Source organism: Dromaius novaehollandiae, chromosome 1, assembly GCF_036370855.1.
Source record: "Dromaius novaehollandiae isolate bDroNov1 chromosome 1, bDroNov1.hap1, whole genome shotgun sequence".
Taxonomy (NCBI): domain Eukaryota; kingdom Metazoa; phylum Chordata; class Aves; order Casuariiformes; family Dromaiidae; genus Dromaius; species Dromaius novaehollandiae.
This window is the reverse complement of record NC_088098.1, coordinates 39,621,677-39,645,250: the sequence shown is the minus strand read 5'-3', so window position 1 is coordinate 39,645,250 and position 23,574 is coordinate 39,621,677. Positions and strand designations below refer to the sequence as shown.

The following is a 23,574-nucleotide window of genomic DNA, read 5'->3' as shown; positions in this document are numbered from 1 at the left end:
GGCTGGCACCTTCTCAGTTTATATACCCAGAAACACTACGATCTTGCCCTAGCCACTTTAAAATCATGCTTCCCTTTGATTTGCCTATTTTCCAAGTTCTCCAACTTGGTTTGAACAGAACATGCACAAGTGCCATCAGAAATCTGCACATTTTACACGAGGGAATTATCCCTTCGCATTTACCAGACAAAACACTCCACATTCCTTTTCTGAATTTTAAGTAAGCTATGCTATCTTTCGGCCAATTTTCTCTTGCCAGCAAAAACAAAAGGAAAGGTTTGCGACCTTAAAAACATCATGGGCAAGTGAAGATTCGCACAAAATATTCCACTAGTAAGTCTGAGAATAGATAGATGCTCCCGCCTCGTCCAGCTTAATCCCTAACCACCGGAGCTGTCAAAGGGCTATTGTTAACGCATGGGCTTCCTCCAAGCCACATCCTGTGAATCAGGTCAAAGTGAAACACACAGCTGCTTTAAATGAACTGCTCTTTGCATGCTCTGTTTGCAAGTGCAAGGAAAGCCACGCAACTCAGAAAGTCAGTGGCCTAGCAAAAGAAGACAGCCGACTTAGCCCAGAATTAACACCTAATTTAAAAAATTAGCAAGTCTCACTGGTGATTGATGTTCTTCTTATTCACTTAAGACAAGAATTTCTGCCAGAAAGAAACTAGACAGTGTATTCAAAGGCAGAAATTAGATCCAAAACATAAGAGCTCTCCCTAGAAGGGGGCTGCTTTTATTATGCAGCTATTTATTCTTTCCACATTATATTTAATAAGTGAAAAACCTATCAACAGCAACACACCCAGGACTTTTGATGAGTGTTACATAACTCCAGTAGCGAGCGCAACATAGTCTTCATCTCTGACAAACTATGTCAGAGTTGTTCGAATGTGTGTTGATCGAACACATCAAAATCAACGAACGTTTAGCAGCTCCTGGAGTGAAAACCCCAATCCGACACTTGCCTGGAGCTGGGCCCCGATTGATGCTTGTCACTGACATTTCAGTGAAGAAAGAGCCAAAACTCTGCAAGTAAAGCAAGCAGGAAAACTCACTCTGTATCTGGCTGTTTCGTTCTAAACTGATTCCCTCGGAAAGACAAAGGATGGGCTTGTGGTTAAGATGTAGAGACTGGGACTCAAGATACATATGACTTCAAATTCCTGGTTCTGCCACAAAGCCCCAGTCTGAGTGTGGGAAAATCATCCATTTTCCTTTTAATCTCCTTTTTCCCTCTGTACTGTGGGGATAATATTTTTCCCTTCTCTCCCACACTCTGTCTAATACAGCCACATGTTCTGTAAGGCTAAGACTAACTCTTACTCTGCATTTGTACAGTACCTGTCGCGATAAGGCATCAGCCTAGTCCAAGTTTCTAGGTCGAAGGTCTGGCTGAAACTCAGAACATTTCCACTGGAAGGGCATTCTGATAAACTTTGTACATGAGAGAAAAAGAAATATGTTTCAGCTGAACACAACTCACATAATCTTTGTGGTAGCCCTGGCTCTAATTTTCCTCTGTATCCACTAATCAAGTCTTTGTCATGACTGAAACATTTTTTCATATCATTAAACCTTGCCGGAAAGTGTTAGTCAGGCTTTAGAAGCGGATCCAGTGTATGTATATAAACCTATTAATACTTTTCTAAATGCTGCAATTTTTAGGGTTTACATTAAGATTCTCATAAGACGCAAGTACTGGCTTTCAGAGGAAGTGTGGGCCGTAATTCGTGATTTCTCTTGGAAGGGTCCAGCCCCACCAAGTTCATCATTAAACAGTCTAATTTTGAGAAGGAAAGATCTCAGGGGAACTCTGAAAACTGGAATCTGCTACGAGGCCTTCTGGAAGAAATGCCAAAGGATGTGATGAGTCTACCTGAGGAAAGAGATCCTAGTGGCTTCTTCACCTGTAGAAAATGGAAATAGGACCAGTAAGGCTGGGACGTGGTCTGTAAAGAAGAATAACGGAGAAGAATAGATCTGCTCTAGCTAGGAGATTATGGCCAACAAGAGTGTGGTCTAAAACATTTAGTTATACCAGGACATCAAAGTGATCTAAAATGAAACTTCATGTCGGTGCCACAAAACAAGGTTAAATACTTTGATGTGATTAGGCTAGAACACATACTACAGCTATAAAAGTGATTCCTGAGGCCCATTTCACATAGTGTCATACTATTGCATCCTGGTCTTGGTCTGAGGGCTCGCAGTGTGATTTAGCTTGTATTGCTGCAGTCTGACTTTGGAAGCAGCGTGGAAACCTCTGGTTTTTCTCATCAGTTGTCAGGAATTTGTCTGTGATGTGGTAACTCCTGCCTGTCACCAGGCACCAGGCTTGGGCATAGCTAGGCTCCCCTGTCCAGACGGATCTCAAAACACACATTTTTGCTTTCTGTCCATGGGTAGAGCTCCTGCTCATGCCAAAAGGAGTTCTGCGCACCCTGAAGAACCAGATATGTGCCATGAATGACTTCCATATCTCCATCTTTCCTCAGCTAACCCTTCCACGCCACTTGCTTAGGTTCTGGCGCGTCCCTTTCCCACCATTCCCCAAGTGTCTCCCAAGCAGAGGATCTGTTGCAATCCCACATCTCTTTGACCTTTCAGTTTCTTGGATAACTCTTTGCCCGATCTCTCAGGACAAAGCTTTACCAAGTTTCTTGACGTACTGGTTCTAGGGAACATAAATGAGTTTATTTCCCATTTTGTCCTACCCTTCCTTTTCCCAGTGCTAATACACTGGAGATGTCTGCCTTGTGGGTTGGCAAGGAAGGAGGCTGCTCATTGTGCTGAGAGTGCAGTTTACAGTGCTATGGCCAAAGCAGCAAAAAGGGGAGCAGAAGCAGCCAGAGACCTCCCGTCTTCTCCCCATAGGGGCCACTAGCGATGGGAAGCCAACGCTGTTTCAAAAGCACTGAACTAGCTGCCAGAAATTTCAACCAGCACTGAGGACACCTGGGACTCTGTGTTTAAAATTCATGCAGCCCCAGCGAAGCCAGGATGGTTGGCGGGAGTTCAGATTGTCAGCAATTTCAGCTTCTTGCCTTGTGCTCTGAATTATTTCTTTATCAAACAGATAACAGCACCTTTAATATGCTTTATGTATCCAGCAACATCTGTCCATGCTGTATTATAACTTAGTTAAGAGCCTTATGCTATATGAGCTTGGAAACAACTTTGCTGTTAAATATTTATTTCATAATCACCTGTATCAACCACGTTTTCATACAGTTGAGATAAATGTACAGTAACACAGCTAAGTAATTCTTAAAACTTTTATACTTATGAGCAAATGGTACTGGGTAGGGGTTGAAAGGTGCTTTTTGTGTGTAATTTGCAGTTGTGATTATTGATAGGAGGATATTTACCATCCTGAGCTTAAGAGCTCTGTCTAGCTTTTTACTGCTTTTATTTTAATTTTCTCACAAATTGAGAACTTAGAACTCAGTGTATTTCATATTAGTTTATGTGTTAAAAGGTGGTGTGAGGCATCAGCAGAAAATGATTGCTGTTATTCTTTCTATTGCATCTATCGCTAGGGAAGCTGCTTTGGGATTTTCTGATCAATCATTTTTTCATTAAAAATGCTCCTTCCTTGAAAAAGGGGGGTGCGTCTGAGTGTGGCTGCAGAGATCCCTGAGTGTGCAAAAACCAGCTGAGCTCCAGAACCTGAAGCAACCCAGCAGCATCTGCTTGGTGCAACACCAGAGCTAATAAATGCAGCCTCTCAGGGTAATCTGTTCTCCATGACCATAAATGGAGATGAGTGGTCTCCATCTCTAGATAAAAATAATGGGCTTATATTATACCCTGGGAGGCTTTAGTTAGGCTTTAGTAAAACTTTCCAGCAGTAATAGTAGTGAAACAGAGGAATGCTTTGCATGCAGAAGGTGTACCATCTCCATCACTGCAGGATTTTTACAAAAAGCACACAGGCCCCCACCCTTCTTAACATTACTAGCACTGATCCTTCCTTGTGCAAGGGACTAGGTGGACATCCTGGTGGCCTCCAGCGTCTCTTTTCTCGGTCACTGATTGAGCTGAGTGCCAGGCTGTGGTAGTGAAACTATGCTGCTCTGTGCACCTGAGCTGCTAGTGGCCTGCAGTGTCATGGAGATGTACTTCTGTCTGGAGATAGCTTAGCTGCCTGAGAACAAAACCATCATGCAGTCTGGCTATTTCCAGAGGCATTTCACTGAAGTGCCACAGTTTCAGTTAGATTTTCCAAAAGCACAGGAAGGGTATTGTTATGGAAATTATGCTTGTCGGCCACCATAACAGGGCCCAACCCTAGGTTCCTGCAAGCCAATCAAAGCAAATTAAATAATTACATTTTAATCATGCGTGTGCCGTAATTACAGCTCGAGCTGGGTGCCTCCGAAGAGGGACCGCAACAAAAAAAATCCTGGGCAATTATAGTTTTCTCAACTTAAGTTTCCCACCCCTCACATGGTAGTTAGACCAATAGTAATTTTTAGGTCTGGGGTCTCCTGCTTCTCGTTGGATCTCGTCGTTGTTCCTAGGTAAGCTGTTTTTCTCCTTATCTTTATTTTTTGTGGTCTCTGCTGACAGTTGTACCTTTATTTTTGTTGGGTCTTGCGGTTGTCTCCCAGGGTCTTATTTTCAAAGTTTTGACGTCTTCCCTTTCGGAGTGGGTAACACAGGAATGCAGACTGCATGTGGCTTCCTTATCTTCCCAGCCTGAATCAGCTCTGAGGCACTTTGTTTTACTAAACTAAGTAAAGGTTCATTACCTTATCCAAGTGCGGCCTAAGGCTTCAGCAAATTTAGCTACTTATGCTAAGCAAGTTTTATATAAGTTGTGCTAAGCAGCTATCTCTAGACAGTTTCAATTCACTTTCTTTAACAGGTATCACTGGAAACAAGCCCTGTGAACCCACCCATCCAGGGCCCTGAGAGTCTTTAAAATCCCCGCAGAGAGCACCCCTGGGAATTTTTGAGCCTGCCCCATTTTTGCTCCCTAGGAGAGAGGATGTCTGCCAACAGGAAGGAAGAACCAGATAAAGCAGACAGCAGGAGACAGATAGCATGGGCAAAGAGAAACTGAAAACAAGAAAAAAAAAAGATAATATGACAGTACAGGAATGAATTAACTCAGGAAAGAAGGCTAAAATCTTATCATTTGAATCAGATACCCAAAACACTAAAATTAGTATATCAGATTCAGCTCAGAGAACATTGAGTTTGCAAGCATATATGACACTGAAGTGCCGTTGAAAGACGAGTTTGATGGTGGGAGGAAAACCATGGGAGCGTACAGCGGAGGATGACGAGGAGCAGCGGCAGGCAGCCCTGGCCAGAAGAGCAGCGTGCCTCGCAGGGGTGCTGATGCCAGCCTTCGCTCAGCTTGGCGCCAGGAAGGACTCACAGCGGCGTGCCTAGGACCGCAGCACCAAATGTGTGCGGGCAGCTGAAATCAGTCATGCTCACATGCAGAGAAATGCTGCTGGCACTGGCGTTTTGCCACAGGTCATTACGGTGCAGAGACTTATCACTTTGGTGACCAAAAGAAGCTGGTTTTGCAAGTAAATTGTACCTGCATTTCTACAGTCTTAAGCCATTGCTTAACTTACTTTTTTACAGTATCACTCAATAGGTTTTTTTGTTTTGTACGATTTAATAGCACAATCTACAAGAACAGTATTACAGGGCAACCTATCTAATTTGATAATTTTGGTCTCATTAATTTTGCAAGCAATATGAAAGTGGTGGCACAGGAACAGAAATTATATTATACCTACAGTTAGCTAAATACTACAAAAGATACCAGTATTTTCAGGCACAGGTTTGGATAAGAACCAGCTTTGGTCCCACTGAATGGCAAAACTCCATCTGCTCCAAGGAGAGCAAGCATTTCACCTCATGAATCCAGCAGCTAGATTCCTTTCCTGTGTACATATATAGGAATAAACTTTTGTCTATATGATACTTAGGGAAGAAGAATGTGCTCCGAAGGCCTGCGTTCAAATATTTTGCATGACTATTCACATCATAAGTGTTTGTGCAGTCGGCTTAAATAGTAGTGGGCCGAGCAAGAAAGCAGATGGATCTGTATGTGAATTAGGTGCTAAAGCACAAATTATGAGATTACTCAACCAACAGATCAGAATTTGTGAACAAAAGTGTATCTGAATAAACCACACATAGAATAATTTAAATCATTAACAACTTAATGAATAAACTACATATTTATTATTTGCTTTCCTAGATTTAACTATGTTCTACCCAATCAAGAAAAAAAAAGCTGAATATACTCACCTCACGAGCTTTCTCTACCACGGTTTTTATTAAAAGCAAAATACTACTTTTCTTAAGCTTCAGATTGCATAACATCCACAAGAAAATCCCAAACTACATGTGCAAGCACAGAAAATCATGTGAGAGGGTGAAAGCATCTAGGGAAAACAGCACTGATTTTTGCAGCTGTATTCCTGGCCAGCCCTGGCAGCACGGTTGTGTGAGAAAGCCAACACTAGTGTCAAAAGTCTCGAACAATCAGGTGTGGTGAAACCGAAGGCCATAGAGGAAACAGCTGGGTGGCAATGACCTACTGCATTGACATGGCTAATCCAAGTTTATCTTGGAATCCTTCTCACTTAAAGATAGCAACAGGATGTATCACACAGGCTGCATGTGTCAATCCAAGTGCCTTCCAGACAGGATGGGAAAGCTGGTGATACACCGTGTAGCATATGTAAAATACCAAAGAAAGCAAAAGTTAAAGCCCACAATCTGGCAGCCAAGGGCAAACGTTAACCAGATGAATAATTCATATGTTCCATTGTGTTTTGCAGATATATATTAATCATTTTTCCGTCAAAAATCAGAGCTGTCTTATATACAGTTATATAGCATAAGCATACAAACACTATACGATAGAGGAAGACTTCACTCTCGTTTGGAAACTCTGAGTAGTTACTATGTTTTGATTCAAAGACCTTTTATCTGATCACTGCTATAATGATAACATCCCTAACATACATACAGGATTGTATACCACAGAGACATGTAGGAGTATCATATACTTGATTAATACATTTGCTAACCAAAAAAGTCAACAGTTCTGCTGAGAACAGCATTCACAAATGGCCATGCTTTGAGACAGGGTGATCTGTAATGCTAAATTTGCATTTGCTCAGCAAACCTGAAGGGACGTTAACCCTAATAACTCATTGAAAAATTGTGCTTAGAACTACACCTATATAATCTAGACATATTACTGAGGCTACCACATGCTGGCAAACAGAGAGGGAGGGATCTCCATCAGTGATGAAAGAAAATATCATTCAATAATTTTAGGCTGATATTTTGAAGTTTATTGGCAAAAAAGTCTTGAAAAAAGGTTAATCATAACCATCTGCTTTACAGCCCAAACTATACTGGCAAAAGGATTTCATAGAACTTGCTTAAAAGGTGACTAGAAGAGCATTCCTCAAAAAAGCATAGCTGGAAGAAACCTGGGCAAAGGGCTGCCATTAAGCTTTACTGGGAACGTCAGATTTGTAATGGACACTACAGAAAAGTTTCAGAAACTGGCAAGTTTTTTAATGCTAAGGACTTCTGTAAATCCACTAAGATTTATTTATTCTGGTTGCCAGCGGAGGTTTTCAGAGCATCACATGCACACACTGGCCTTAATGTTGAAGAGTCACCTTTTAAAAGTGCTCAACTGCTTCCATTGAGGACAGAGAGCAAGCTAATGGCTGATCATTTTTTCTTTAAAAACAGTCCCTAAGATTAGAAGTATTGCCAGACCCATGAAACATGCAGTTGCCAAACTGGATCGCGTCTGTGTTCATCTAAGCTGTTACTTTATTCACCATGGCTCCAGGAGTGCTCAGGACCACATGCATTGGAAGGATGTGCGGCGTATGAGATGAACTGATTCCCGTTAGGCTTCATCCTAATCACTAATAGTTCCCAAGTGAACTCCCAAGTTAACTGCTGAAGCAAGATGCTTTATATCTTTCCCTACACTTTTTAAAAGTTTTTCTCTGAGTAGGCAGTGTAACCTGTATTCTCTTTTGCTGAAAGTAGTACTTGCAAAATTGAAATACTTTTCACACAATATCCATTAAAGCACAACATTAAAGAGGAAACATAAAGAATATTTTCTATTAAAAAAAAAGCAAGTAAGCAGGAATCTATTATAGTTGCATGTATCTGATGTACTTTTTTTGCACTGTGTTGAAAAGTGTTATTATTATATTTATATTGCACTCATGTCATAGAAAAGGGCTGTTCATCACTTCTGGCAACCAAGAGATGAACGGTCTGCTCAGCCTTTGTTTTTCTACACAGCATCCTGCACCAGCTTGTGCAGGACAGGGAGAGGTGATACAGAAAACTCCAAGAGAAAAATTAAGTGACATGACCAAAATCCCATGGGAAATATGTGGCAGGGTTTAAAAAGGAAACCAAATGTTCAGAATCCCAACCCTGCCCTTCAACCACAAAACCAACTTTCTTCACTAATACTGAATTAACCCCGTGACTAAAAACAAAAGAAAACCAAGCACATATATTATGTGTATCTTGCCACTGTAACAACTCTGATGACACTCAAGTGTCCTTAAGCTAAATACGAAGCAACTACAAGCATACGTTTAATCACAGCATGGTAATCAGTTCCACAAACCAAAAGTACTAGAAGAGCAAGGGGAAGTAACCTCACATAACACTGCTCACTGAAGCTGTTAAACCACACATGCAGCCGTAACGTCCTGAAAGAGCTACAGAAACATATTCGACTGACAAGAACCCTCATGCTCAAAGCACGAAAAGTGTTTTCAGCTACAGCAAAGAGATTAGTAAAAACTCAAGCCGAAACATTTTAATTATTAGGTAAGACTCAAAAAAGACCCCATCACAGAAGAAAAAAAACAAAACAGTCTAAAAAATTATGGCATCCTACTTCAGACAAACTTTTTTCTTTTAAATCACAATGAATCACAGCTACAAGGGCAGTAGGAAGAAGTTATTTTGCAAAAGAGAAAAACACAGGTACTTTTCATTGAGAAGCTGTTTTTCTGGTTCAGCAGTTCTGCAGCAAGAGTAGCCAGAACATTTGAAAACTGAAAAGAAAAATTAATTAGTTGTTTTTTATTTTAAAAGAACCTCCCTGTGGGAATAGGTGTGGGCGTGAGAGCTCTTTCTAAACTTCATAATATAACATGAAGCAGCCAAGTTTTTTTTTTTTAAGTGCTGTCATGTCATTGCTCAGCTTATTGGGAGCTGGGATGATTTTTGTCTGTGTGGTTCTACTGATCCCTATCAAATGCATCCGTGAAGATCATTCTCCCAGTAGCTTAACATGAGCATTTAAAAACAGCGTATGTATTTGAACAGCAGCACCGAGCAAAACAAACTTACAAGGTTGCTATGCAAGTTCACCGGCAACAGAAGAAGTTATTATCTACCCAGTTACACTCGAGCTCCACATGCAGCAGGTTTCTAGCAGATTTTGGCTCAGCAAATGAACGTTTTCTTGAGAACTGAGAAGTGCAGGTAAAGTTTACAACTAACCTTGCTATCTTCGATCTCCTGGGTTTTTCCTTGAAGCGTTCTCCTCTCTCCAAAATCACAGGTTGACTTCAGTGCAAGCTGACAGGAAAGCATGGAGCTCTCTGCCCCCGTGAGCTCCAAGGACCGTGCCGAGTACTGCTGTGCCGCCGGCGTGCCAAGGCTCGGTATCGGCAGGGCAGTATGAACAGGCTTTGACCCTCCGGCTGGCTGCCTTAGCTTCGAGGCAACCCCAAGCACAGGCATGGCTTCTATAAAAGTATCTTCTCGCTGCCAAAGAAAATGCTTCTGACCTCAGCCTGGTAGGCTCCAGCTCCAGTAATTCCAGAACAAATACTTTAAACAAAAGTAGCAGTCATCTCTCAGAAACTTCTTAAAACAATAATATTACGAGTTTCACAAAGCAGCAAAGCCTTCCCTTCATCTCTGCCCTGCTCCCTCGCAGACACTCGCGCACGCACTGCGCTGTGTCAGTGGCTCGCAAAGACTAAACACTCCTCTGGGGCGTGAACTTTGCTTGAAGGTAACTGCCACAGCGCTGCCTGTCTGGGATTAAAGAACTCATAAATTCACTTTCTCCTCTTCCTCCCGCATTCCAGGTCGGCGCGCGAAGCGAAGGAAGGCGACGGAGGGAAGAGATGAAATCTCCCCGTACTCCAACTGTCAAAACAGCTCTGAGACCACAACACTGGAAGCGGAGACCTCTTCCTGACTACATAAATAACCAGCCCACATCTTAAAAAAAAACAAACCTCTTTTTTCTGATTCAAAAAAAAGAAAAAACACACACACAGGACCTGAGCAGTGGCCAAAGCAAACAGCTGTTGGAAGAGTTTTTATCCCGGAAATAATCTCAGCAATGAAGCTGTTTGTCTGATTCCTGGCTATTTTTCACTGCTGACAACCGTGAGCTACGGTGTTTCATTGCCTGTTCTTCCCGTGAAATCAGGTTAAAATCGTGCAAAGCGTGGCTAGGAACAGACGCTGAATCATAGTGTGGGTAACGTCTGTCTGTGCTATGCAAAATCCATACAAAAACACAGAGCAGGATATAGGAAAATCACAAGCATTGTTAGGAGATTTAGTCAATACAGCTTTTCAGGGAGGTTTCTTTTTTTTTTTTCTGTCTTGGTGGTGGTGCTAACGTCATCTATTCAACTTTAACACTTCCCTTTCTAAAAATATTTAAAGCTCCATAAAGTCCATGTCCAACACATCATTTCTGCTTGTTCACAGACGCTTTCTTGCTGGCAACCTCAAATCCTTGTACATGGAAATACAAGCCAGCTAGGCAGGCAGAGCAAGCTCTGAACTGAGTCACAAGGCACACTGCGGCTTGCTGAGCAAAACAAGCACGTAGTCAAAGGGACAACTGCAAATTCCTTCGAGCACCTACAGCAGGGGAATCAGTTGTAAAGTGTGATATAAGGAACAAAACAGGCAAAAATGCCATACCATTCAGCTCCTATGGAAATATATAACCTGGTATTATGGACAAAACTGTTTCTCTTTTTATTTTTCCAAAACAAAACATAAACAAATAGGATGACCTGAAACCTGTTCTGCCTTTAATATCCTACACACTACTATCTATGCTCCACCTGAATAATATGCACTACTAACACTAAGGTACAAGCCTAAGGGAACATACGTGCCTTCTGGATTGGTGAGAGTTAGAAAAAACATTTTCAAAGAAGACAGAGCAAACCAGAAGCCGAATAAAAGTAACATCTTAAACCACCTTTCTGAGAGGAGTGTTTTGCAGAGTAAAACCGTAATGTACAGTATTTTCCTCTGTCTTTCATATACACAAGATCGTGACGACATAGTAGTTAAAAATCACCTCTCTGTACTGGCTTATAAACTATGCCATGTTTGTTTACAGTTTGTAGGAGTTAATCTGACCTGGTTCAGGAACCACCTGAGTTTTGAAGTGCGTACAGAGGATCAGCAAAGCCATTTCGGCATCCTCTGCGTATCTTCTCGCGGGTTTTACCACCATTAGCAGTGGCAGCAGCAGGCTCTACGCAAGACTGCACAGAGGTAACAGCTCTGCGTTTTACATGAGTTTAGCCAACCGGTTGCCCCACTCCGCCCCGGCGAGTGGAATATTCTTGTGCAATGTAACAGCTCGGGTCTTGTGCAGAGCACAAGACTCCTTGTGCAGCCTGTAGCTGTTCTCCAGCAGCATAAAGCACTGTGAATGTGTCAGGAATTTAGGTTTCTTAGACACAACTGGTAATAGTTAACACTTCAGAAAATGCACATATGCAAAGGCTGGACCAGACCACAGGAAGAGAGGGATTTATCTCTTGCAAGGTTTTGGGAGATGAAAAATCCTCCTGAGGACTGCTGACCAATGATCAAGACAAAGAGCAAACTAGAGTCATGAGATAGCTACTTTCTTAAATAGAACTTTGCCAAAAAAATGTAATTGAATCTTATTACTTCTCAGGGTTATAATTTTAAAAATTAATGTATTATGGTAATCTTGCTGTTCTTCTTTTGAATATGAATGATGAGGTCATGATACCCACAGTCCCTTTTGCAACCCATTTTCCCAACACAGAAACCCTGAAAGTAATAAGTAAGCAAGCTTACTAGGATAGAGTCATCTGTAATGCATAACCAACAGGGTTTGGAAACAATGATGTGAAGCTGGTGTCACTCTTTCAAAATAATTATTATTCCTTCAAAGTAATTATTAATTACATTATGACTGTTAAGCGACTACCAGGCAGCTGACATTGGCCTCAGAACTCCATTTTGCTAGGCCTTTTACAACAATAAAACCCTGAAGTGCTTATGGTGTACTGAAGATACAAAGAAGAAGATACAAAATTATTTGGAAGAATCAGGAAAAGTAATGGAGGAAAACCGTAACAATACTCATGCTGAATATAGGACTTATGAAGAATATCAGGGGGAGAGAATATTTAACAGCTGGCTTCAGTAGTGTTTTCCTTTAAATAGGATAGCACAGGATAAAGTGTCTGCGGATGAAGTGCCTGAACTGGCAACAGAAGCAGGCACTGTCAGTGAAGCCCAGCAGACAGGGAACACCACCTTCAGTAGAAGATGGCTACACAGGACAGGGAAAGAAGTGTGAGGATGCTGAGAAGGAGGGAAGAGAACATAACTGTGGGGAAAGAATGGAGCTGGAAGCTGCAAAGAACAGTGCTGCGTTAGACACTGCATTGGCAATGCAAGTTTGGCAGCACTGTCCTCAGTAGATCTGAGGTGGGGAGCACCACAACCACCAAGCAGGTCTCCCAGAAAGAACTCCTGGAGAATTCCATCCTGAAGAATGATGTTTTGCAGGAAAAAATAGAGTGTTATGAGGAAGCTACAAGACAACTGAGCTGTAAAACAAAGGGAGGGTAACACTTCAAGTGGGATGTTAGATAAGAAAGCAAAAGAGGAAGGAGAAACCAAACCCAAGAAAACAGGAATGAGAAGGAATGAAGATAGTTTAGGTATGTATGACGAGCACATGTGAACAGAAAGAGGGCATATCTATAAGGAACCATGGACAGAGAAGTTGCAAGATGTGGCTATAACCTGGGGTCACATGAAATCAAAGATGACACCACATTATAGGACTGGCTGGCATCAAGGTCAATAGTATTGTTGGCAGGACAGAGAAAGTAGTGAGCAGAAAGATATGACAGAGGGAAACAAGGGATACATCTTCACTTGGTTACGTGAAACTCCCAGAGACCTGTCTAGAAATGGATGACAAAAAAAAACAGGTCTGGCTAAACACACTGCACAAAGAGAGGACCTGTAGGTTTTTGACTTCTCAGCTTTAGACTCTGCAGCTCATGCCAGGCAATCCGGCCGCAGGATGCAGGAGGATGAACACCAACCATGGCTGAAGTTCTGGCACAGGGGAAGCGATGAAGAAGATGTTTTGCAGGAAAAATCAGAGAGTTACGAGGAGGCCACAAGATAACTGAGCTGTAAAAACAAAGGGAGGGCAACGCTTCAAGTGGAGTGTTAGATAAGAAGGTAGAAGAGGAAGGAGAGACCAAAAATGGGAACACAAGGCAAAGGTCAATACACAGTTCTTAGAAGCCCTGTCAACAGGAATTGGAGTCCCAATGAAATATTGAAGGACAGACCATTTCTTTATCTAATAATGATTAAAAATGATGACAATCTGGCTATAAAGTACAAATCTGAAAGCATCGAGTAATCAGTGTGCCTTTTTGAGGAATTGTGAGGTAGATAAATGATCAGGACGTCAAAATAGCGCAGCACATACTTATTCAATATAATAACTCCATATCAGAAAGAGGAGTTGTATTTATTTCATTTAACAACAGCAAGCACATCTGAAGTGCAAGTAACCTCAAAAAAGGAGGTCTCCATGAGTGGTATTGACTGTTAAGGTGAACTTTTGTTCTAAAGATTTAACAGAAATAATCATCCAAAGCATAAAATTTCCTTCCCTTCGTCACATCTGATATCAGCATGAGTACTCTGAAGGCTGCTCCTCTCCCGAACCCCCAGCCCTCAGACAGACTGCTTGCATGAGCTGAACAGACAGCTGGCAATGTCTCCCAGATCACAGGAAATATTAAGAGAGGGGACACCTGCCTCAAAAGTGGTGCCAAGAGATTTGTTTGCTCCTTCTGCTCTATGATCTTCCACAAGGAAGCTGTTGCATGTGTCCAGGGTCAAACAGGAAATGTCAGGGGTCCAGAAACTGCGGAGGCCTCTTCGGAGCTGTTTCCCTACCTCGTCCCACTGGTGGAACAGCTGTGTCTGTAGCTCGACAGGAGCCAGGCCAACTTCTGAACTGTGCCGATACAACCCCACTCTTTTGTGCATACTTGATTCAGGTTGAGCAGAAAGTTTTCCTCCAACTGTAAACAGCTGGGGACAGAGAGCTCTTGGAAACAATTATAATACTTTTGAAAAAGCAACCAACACTCCTAAAATACTGAAGGTATGTGAGATGGCTTTAGCAGGATCTATTCAATAAACGCAGTTAAGTCAAGTTTAAATTTTTTAATACATTAATGCTGGCTTAAAATAACAAGCATGTCATGTGTGGGTTTGGTGCAATAGAAGATGCACAGTCTGTCAGATAATGATGAGACAAATTGTTCAGCTCTGACTCACGGTCATGGCATAATCCTATCGACAATTATTATTTTTGTTATTACAGAAGTTGGATAAATCTATTAGTCTCAAGGTAACATATGTAATGAAATAAGTATTTGATCCTATCTGCAAGTATGTAATGCTACTGAGTAAGCTGCTATTGTTTTTCTTAACAGTTTGGAATTTCAAAAGATATATAATCCAAACCCTAGCTGCAGTCACAGAAAAAGGTGCATCCGGCTTCCTAAAGGAAATCCTTCTGCTTTGCTGTATGTTTGGGGAAGTTTTTCAAAGAGGACAACCTTTAAATAAGGATATCATTTTATCCTCTGAGCAATCTGGCCCTTCAAAGCTCAGCCAGGAGCTTATGGTTCAGAATGTGTTAACTGACTTAAGTGCCCAGGTCTTTTATAATTATTATTTATGCTTTACATTTGGAGCATCTGTCTTCAGATGGTTTCAAACCTGTTATGCATAACTTAGTGCCATACCTCCTTGTGAAGTATATAAGATATATTAAAATATTGTCAAGCGGAACCACGAGGCTAAATGACCTTCCAAGTCTACTGTGGACTCAGTACCCTCTTTCCTGAGTAGGGCTTTTTTGGCTTGTACATCTGTGTGGGTTAAAAATACTAATTATTTCTCTGTTGCTATGCACTGTATTTAATCATGAAGTGTTTAGGTCAAAGGAATCAAGTTTAAATACTATAGGATGGGGAAATGTAAACAAAACTGTTGTAAGAATTAGAAAGGACTAATAGCAACTGAATACACTATGTAAGTATTTACATACTGACCTACTGACTAGACCATATGGACAGCTGGTAAAGCTTAATGGAAGCATCAGCTTCCCTCTTCAGGAGGTGGAGAAGGAAAAGAAAAAAATTTGGATAATCCATTTGTTCCTTTCTAAGTAAGTGAAGCAAATAACAAATGCTGAAGATTTTCAAAAGCTGCTGTTACTGCAGCTAATGAGGAGAACCCCCCGATCATCTCAGTCTGGATAAGCTGCTCTGAAAGAATAAATTCATCCTAAGAAGCAAAGCATTACTTTTTCCTTCCTTTCTTCCTTGTTTCCTCAATTCCCCATCTATAAACTTTCTCCCAGTCCACAGTGTGCCACAGCCTGCATGCTGTCTTCTCTAACATCCTTCTGACCACTCACAGGTATCCTCTGCCTCTTTTATTTCCAGTCTCTTCCCCATCTGGCTCTGTAACTCTGAGGGGGTCTTTTGGCTTTGTACCATCTTTGGTGGACCTTGGCAAGCTGCTGACCTTGGCTCTTGCATGCCCTATATCTGTGTATCTTAGAATACTCTACAGGTACAAAACTGCATTGTTACATTGCCAGAGTAGCATTCCCCCCACTTCTGAGGGCATTTAAGAGCATTTCAGCTCCCCAAAGAGTTACAGGAGAAACGCCTAAGGTAGACACCATAAAACCAGACATTTCTAGATCTTATGATTAAGTTCTTAAGTTCTAACACTAGTTTCAGTGGAAAGGGTAGGAACAGAATTCCAGGCCTCCTTTTATTAGTGTTATTAATGGAAGTAGCTTTGCTTTGTTTGACATTTTGACTGAGGCTGAAATTATCTCTCTTTCCCCAACAAATCTGGTTTTAGTCCTCATAAATTCTCTCCCCTCACTACTGCTGTCAGCGCAGATCTCCCTAGAACAAAATTCTCCCAAAGCACATACCCCCTAAAAACCCAACAAATTTTTTATGACACTAAAGAAATGTTCGTGAGTCCTCATTAGATGAGAAGGAAGTTAGCAAAGTTTGTGGGTTAATCAAAGCTGTTCTGATTCTTGGAATACCAAGTGTGAACTATTCACCACTTTCATCCAAAATTTCTTCACAGAATAAGCTTACTGTGAAATTGTCTAATGAAGCGTAAACAGTAACCTATTAGCATAAAGAAACTGAGACTAAACAGGAATCCGCTGGTTATTTGCCATCAGGTAGCTGGCAGAGTGGCAAACCCATGTCTTCATCTGCTGGAATTGCCAACTTTTCTCTTAAGAGTACTGTGGATCTTATAGAGGGTTTCAAAATCATAGCTATGCTGACATTCACTTCAGGACTCAAGTGAAAAAGTGCTCCATAAGGTTCCCATTGGTCTATTAAAAAAAAAAAGTTTTTAAAAAAAGCTTAGAAACATCTGTTACAGTCATGAGCAGACTCTTGGCCAAGTGCGGCAACAACAGTGAGAGACTTTGAAGTCAATCAGCTCTGCTATCACCAGCAGATACCCCTGCAGTCAATGGAAATTACTGCACAGAGAGTTTGGTAGATATTAAGAAAACTTGCTCTGCCAAAAGAATATATAGGCAGCAGTGAAGAAAAGAGTAATTTTTTTAGCAATCATGAAAATGGTTAGGAGTGAAAGGTTAGGAATAGGTGTTTAAGAAAAATACAACACTACATTAATATGTAAAGATACTTCCTGAAAACAAAGATGGATAGATATTCAGGGCCTAGCTTTGATATTTGACCTTAAGGAAGTGTGAGCTGCACTGCAGCTGCAGGAGTACTTCTGACTCACCATCTACTGTCTGCTACCTTCTTGCTTTGAGACTGCAGTCATTTAATACTGCCTTGCATCACCCACAATTTGTAATACCTTCTGTGCTAGCTCTACCATCTCTACCCCTCCGCTTCCCCATACCTGGATCTAAGGTGCAACCACTGCATATAATTGCCCATTACTTCTCCCTGCTTGTCAGTGTAAGTGAATGATCCATGCCATGGTTTTGATCGCCTACTGCTAGTTCTGTTCTCTCTGCAGATAATCATCATAACTAATTTTATTAGTCTTCCTACAATACCCACATTATTTTTGTGTTACTTAACCAAATAAAAATGTTGTCTCTTTCCTACATTTCTTGTGATTTGCACTAATTCAAGAGCTACTGACTGGCATTTTATGGCCAAGATTTCCTACTGGCAAACTTTGTATCTCAACATAAAGTGCTAGTAAAGACAAACATTGTAGTTCTTCATTCAATATGAAGTACTGAAAGGTCACTATTACACCATCCTCCCTGCCACACTTCCCATTCAAATGTGGCGTTTGCCTTGAAATGCTGTTAGTTTTTAGAATAGAAAACTAGAGTCTTCACTCTGATACTGGCTGTGTGTTCGGGGGAAGCATTACCCTCCAAAAACCCTGTTTTCATACACTCCCTTTGTGCCTATTCTACTGCCAATGGTCGGAGGTAGGATACTGAGAGTGATGGATCTCTGCTCTAACTCGGTACTGTCATTTTAGGATCTCACATTCCTGACTGAAGACCAGGTATCATGAAGTATCTTGAAACCACACTAGCATTTTTGTTTTGTTTTGTTTTGTTAAGCAGACATGTTCTCTCAGCCCATGTTTTTGGATGGTTGGCCTGCCTTCATCGAGGAGTTATGTTAATATTATGCAGAGTCCATATTTTTAGCAGGGCTTCCTCACCAGGGCTTATCACTACACTTCCGGGGGCTTCCTGCCCCTTGGCTTGTGCCTGGCCAGTTTGGAGCTCTGGCAGCAAGTGAGCTCACCTCTACCTGCAAAACGCTACGCAGACTGGCATGGTGTACCAGCGAATGGCAAAGCTTGACCGTGATCTATTTGGCTGTAAGTGGACGCCCTTCTCTTTCGAATACAAACAGGTCCAATGCACACACTAAAAATCTCAACCATCTGCCACTATCTCTGTTGGCCATATGTGAAAGCTTCCTACGGTTAGCCTCGAAAGCTAACTTACTCCGTTTGGCTGTGATCAGAGCGCGCTCTGGGCTAACTGCAGCAATGGGCTCTGCATGCCTCTAGCTCAAAGCTTCCCGTTTTTTGATCAATAGGTGTCAAGGATGAACTGATGTTTCTCATTACCAAACACCTCCCATCTATACTACAGTATATACCTTGTGTCATCTTAATAGAAATCTAATTATATTACAATAGCAGCTTTTCAGGTCAACAATATACATTTTCTCACCACCACTCTGTGTGCAGATACATAATTTTGTTTTGTGTGTATTTTTATGTACATATGAGTACAAGTTTAACATGTCTAACAGTCATTGATGTCCTTTGAGCAATTCACCTGGCTTGTTTTATCTTTCACAAAAAAGAAACACTCAATAGCATGCAGCTGTCAAAAATAACTTCAAATCCTGCAGATGTTAGATGCTTCCTTCCCGCTTCTCCACATACTGGGGAGAAAGAAATATTACCCTACAGATGTGCACGTATAGAAAAGAGGCTATGATTATTTATTATATTGGACTTACCTTCAAGTGCAAGAAAAGTGTTAGATGGGAGACAAATGATAAAACTCCTCTCCCAGCTTTCATCCATCAGTGAGGCTTTTAGAACTGACATATGTAACAAGCATATGGCAACCATAAAAGCAGCATCAACATGCACAAATTAAAAAATAAAATAGCCAAAATAATTTTGTTCCACCTACAATAAGCCTAGGATGAACCATGAACAAAAGCACAGTTTTATCAAAACCAGAAGGGAGACCAAACTGGTTATTTAGCTGAAGTATCTGGCTGAACAGATACTAGCTGTTAGCTAAAACCAGTGAACACTAAGTTAACAGCCACTAGTGAAGATGTCAGCAGCGGCACACCTTTAGTGGTGAAGAAAGCAGAGACCACCATCTACAAAAAATAGCTTCATTAGAAACTCATGTAGCATCACAGTCGACAATTCAATAACTTTGTTGATAGACCCAGAAAGATTTTTGGCTGGTACAAAATGGCATAACTCCAGCCACTTCAGTCAACTAAGTCTGAGCCACACTAGTAGTCTCAATCTCTACGTTTATTAAAGGTATAATTAGATTCCATGCAATATCTTTTATTACTTTCCTTTGCTCTTTTTGAAACTCTCTTATTTTTCATTCCTTTCCCACCCCTGCACCCAGGGAGCGCATCTTGTCCAGAGTAAGAACAAGATGTGTAGGCAGTATTTATTTTCTCTTCACAAAAAATCATAGCACAGCATTACAATTTCTGCAGTACAAACCACGTAAGCAACACTGGGGTCTGTAACTAGCAGTGAATTCAGAAGTCCACTCTCACAACCTGCCAAAAGGTTCTGGTCTCTTCTGAAACCTACCTTAATTTAGGAAGGACCTCTCTCTTTCCCAGTATGCCACAACATGGGATTTTGATTCCATCTCTCTTTTTCCTTTTGTTGTTCTCCTGCAGGTCCCTGAGCTCTCTCACTGCCCTTCATGAGTCTCTACACTTTACTCCCTCAAACAATAAGCTAGCAACTTTTGCTCTTTTTGGCCTGCTTCCTTTTGGTCTTCTATGGAGCTTCTTGACCCTTCCACATCTGGGCACTCTCCTGCTTTACTTGATAAAGCTGAAGCTGCCTAATCCCTAATGCCATGGGACGCTTCTGCAAGGAAGAGGACTATGTGCTTGCCTCAAAACATTAGCTAGAGACAAAAAAATAGGAGATAAACAACTAGCAGTCTGGTATCTGACCTGGAAAAGGGTTTTTTTTCTGCGATAAGAGTTTGAGCTCCAGGCTAGTTACATGCAGGCCAAACTGATTTTCCCACCCTTGCAGAACTGAACTCTGTTCCTCGTTATATGGGTGTAAATCTGCAGCAAAAACTTTGAACTTCCAATGAGTAATTCTAGATTTATGCCAGAGTAATTGAGAGCAGAATGTAGCCTCTTGGTTGCTCATAAATATTACACTGTTTAAGATTACTATCCTCCAACACACTTGTGAATATTCCAGTTCTTTACTCTAACCCTCTTTTCTCCTTTAGGCTATTCTACAAGTTGACATCATAAATATTTGGAATTTTCAATACAAATTGTATTTAGATTCCAAATCAAGGGAAAACATAACTACTGAGAATGTAAATATCAAGAGAAGCTTTCTTCCAGATAAAATCTTTAGGAACAATATAGAAGAAGCATTTTTCAGCACTGACACAGGCAGCAGACTCTACAACATGACTGCCCAGCTCTTATTTTTTCAAGACTGCAAAACTTTTTATTATTATTATTTTATTAATTTCTAGACTGCTCAGAGTTTGATTAGCAGGCAGCTCAAAAAATTCTCAAAGTCTATACCTTGGAAACTGTTACACAATTATTTTGCAACCATCCAACTCATTACAAATAAAAAACATTTTGACGAAATGTACTTTCTACTTTTTGGGTCAACTTTATCTCTGGCATAAGTGTAATTAATTCCAGTGAGTTTTCCTCCAGCAGGAGAGAATTCACTGCTTACATTATATGCCAACAATTTGTTAGATTTAAGGAAATACGAATCCTTCTTGTATTACATCTTTGGTTTCAAATGAAAAACTATTGGTATAAATTTTTAAACAGAAGATGTAATATAAGAAAGATTCGTATTTCGTTAAATCTAACAAATTTTGCTGATGGCTGACATGAAGCCACCCTTTGCTTGCTGTCCGCAGAAGGCAGCAGGGTCACAGAGACAGGCAGGAGCACTCCAGTGACCTCGACCCACTCCGTCCACATGACACCAGAGTACCTGGAGCAGAAACATCGACATCCTCCTCCTGGGACTAGAGGATTGCTTTTCTTCGGTATGAGATTTCAAGAATCCTACACTTTCTCCCCTTTGATGAAGGGCAGTTGGTTTCAATTAAAAAAAAAAAAAAATCAAGAGGAGACTTACCCAACAGGAAACAGGGTTAAAGTGAGTCAAACTTTAGCATCGTACCTTTTGGACCACATCCTCAGCTGGCTGTGAATATCCCTAGTCATTTCAGACTTGAACTAAGGCCACCTGAAGATATTGCTAATTATTTTTGGATTCACATACTACAAGTGAAAGCTAAATCTCACAGACTTTAACTGTTCCTTAACAAGGCTCCTAGCTAGGCTGTTGAAAGGGCAGAATTTTAAAGGTCTCTGAGTACCTGTTTCTCAATGATTTCAATGAAAGAGGAAAAAAATCCATCCTTAATTGCAGTGGTCTTGGGGAATCCAAGAACCAAGCCCAATTTCCACAAAAGTCTTTCCACAGACACAAATCTTTCCATAGACTTCAATGGCCATGCGTGCTCAATATTTCTCTCTCAAAAATTCTGGGGCTGGGATTATATTATTCATTTATGTAAATCAGCTCAAAGAAAATACAGAAATTAGTGGGGATGGTAGAAACTTCAGGACCATTCTGAGATTTGTTTAAACTGGCAGGCCAAACCAATCGACATGTCTTCTATAACTCTTTTAAACAAATCTGGCTTATGCAGAAGCTCTTCTGAACTGATTAAAAAATTATCAAGGCTGTTTTTAAAAATTTATTTATTCAAATTCTCTTATTCTACTGACAGCCAAACAGAAGTCAAAACTCATCTGTGAATGGAATAAAAGCATTTGAATGGCAGTGGGTTACGTAAAGGCTGAAACTTGTTGCACAGAACTAAACCTCCAAGCATGGTATTGAAAGCACTAGTCTAAGAAAGTAGGAAAGGATTTAGAATCCAAAAGCCTCAGATGCTTTTTATATTATTTTGAATGGATATAAACATGTTATTTTTCTCCTTTCTCAATGTCACCAAGAGAAGCCAGTGCTTTTTGCTGTGATACTCACAGTAAGAACAAAACTTCTATTCCCAAATGTCTTCCAGCTTCCCACTCCCATGCCCCAGAGTTTTGGCCCTAAAGGCAGGAGTCCCAGTGTCCTTCTGAAGTCTGTCAGAAACCTCGTTATAGCTATTGATTTTGCACACATGAGACTCTGCTCTAATTGCAATGGAAAACAGTAGAAAACCTGAACGCACTTTTTCTTTGGATGTTTCTGTACTACGTATGAACAATAGCCACAGACCAGGACCCAAAGCACTGTACAGAGGAAAAAAAAATCTGGCCTCCAAAAGGCAACTCCAAAAGGAGATGGGGGCTGAGAGGGGTTATCCCAGGTTTTGTTGGTGATTCTTTACCATCATCCCCTACAGACATCTGCTAGGAGAGATGTGAGCTATAAAATGGGAGAAGGCCAGTAAGCCATTGTAGCTAAAAGAGTGAAAGAGTTGTGAGTGATTATGACCTTTCAGCCAGTAGAAAGAACAAAATCAGACACTTATAAGTGTTGGATGACAGTTATAAACATTTTGACATGGCAAGACTGCAGACGGATCAGAGCAGATACTTCAAATGCTGTAGGAAAAGCAAGATGGTAGATTGTCTATCTAGCCATCCATGCATCTACTTGCTTGTCAAAAATGTTATGAGACCCTAGTGATTGTTGAAAATATTTAGGGAAAAGATTAAGGAGTAAGTATTATTTTCAGGATCATTTTATTCATATACCTATGTACTGAACCAGCAAACAGTACCACTGTCTTCTTATGCTTACAATAAGGGGCATTTATGAGTCATGACTTGGATCCTACACTACTTTCATCATTATTCTTTCTACTGTCCTTCAGCTGATCAATGTAGGAAAAAATCCAGATTATTATGCATAGCCCATGACTACACTTCAGTCAGAAATCCTATGACTTAAGCTGCCTTCTAATCCATCTAAAGCCCTTAATTATATACATTTAAAAACACACCCTATAACTAGCATGTGCCCAGATTGAAATTAATACTTGGTTTTCTTTCCCCTTTTAAAAAATTCCTTACTTGCCATTGGTTTTTTGCTTTTAAAGATTCTACACTAAACCCAAAGTTTTATTAATAAGCAGCTCTTAAGGAGGTAAACTAAAAGTCACCAGATATTTTTTTTTTCTGCTTGTAGTGCAAAATAACTATTTTTAAACATAATCAGTGTGGATATAAAGTTTGTCAGATGCATGCATAAATGACTGTACCAAATGAGTATTTTTAGTTTTCTCTTTCACATTTAGTCAAAGAAGACGACGTATAGATTAAAACACACATGACTTCAATCATACTGT

General features: G+C 40.7%; 1 protein-coding gene across 9 annotated transcripts in view; it reads right to left on the bottom strand.

Annotated features, from left to right (window-relative positions):
* Positions 1–23,574, bottom strand: part of NAV3 (neuron navigator 3) — a 558,174-nt gene that overhangs the window by 264,612 nt on the left and 269,988 nt on the right. For 6 of the 9 annotated variants that reach the window (XM_026100313.2, XM_026100316.2, XM_026100317.2 and 3 more), the window contains exon 1: positions 9,552–10,646. The exons of 1 other annotated variant lie outside the window; for it this stretch is intronic. In XM_026100313.2, coding sequence (XP_025956098.1) covers positions 9,552–9,794 — 243 coding nt within the window. In that variant the 5' untranslated portion in view covers positions 9,795–10,646. Of the gene's footprint in view, positions 1–9,551; positions 10,647–23,574 lie in introns of those variants that run through there. 2 more of the 9 variants (XM_026100318.2, XM_026100319.2) reach the window with 1 other exon arrangement.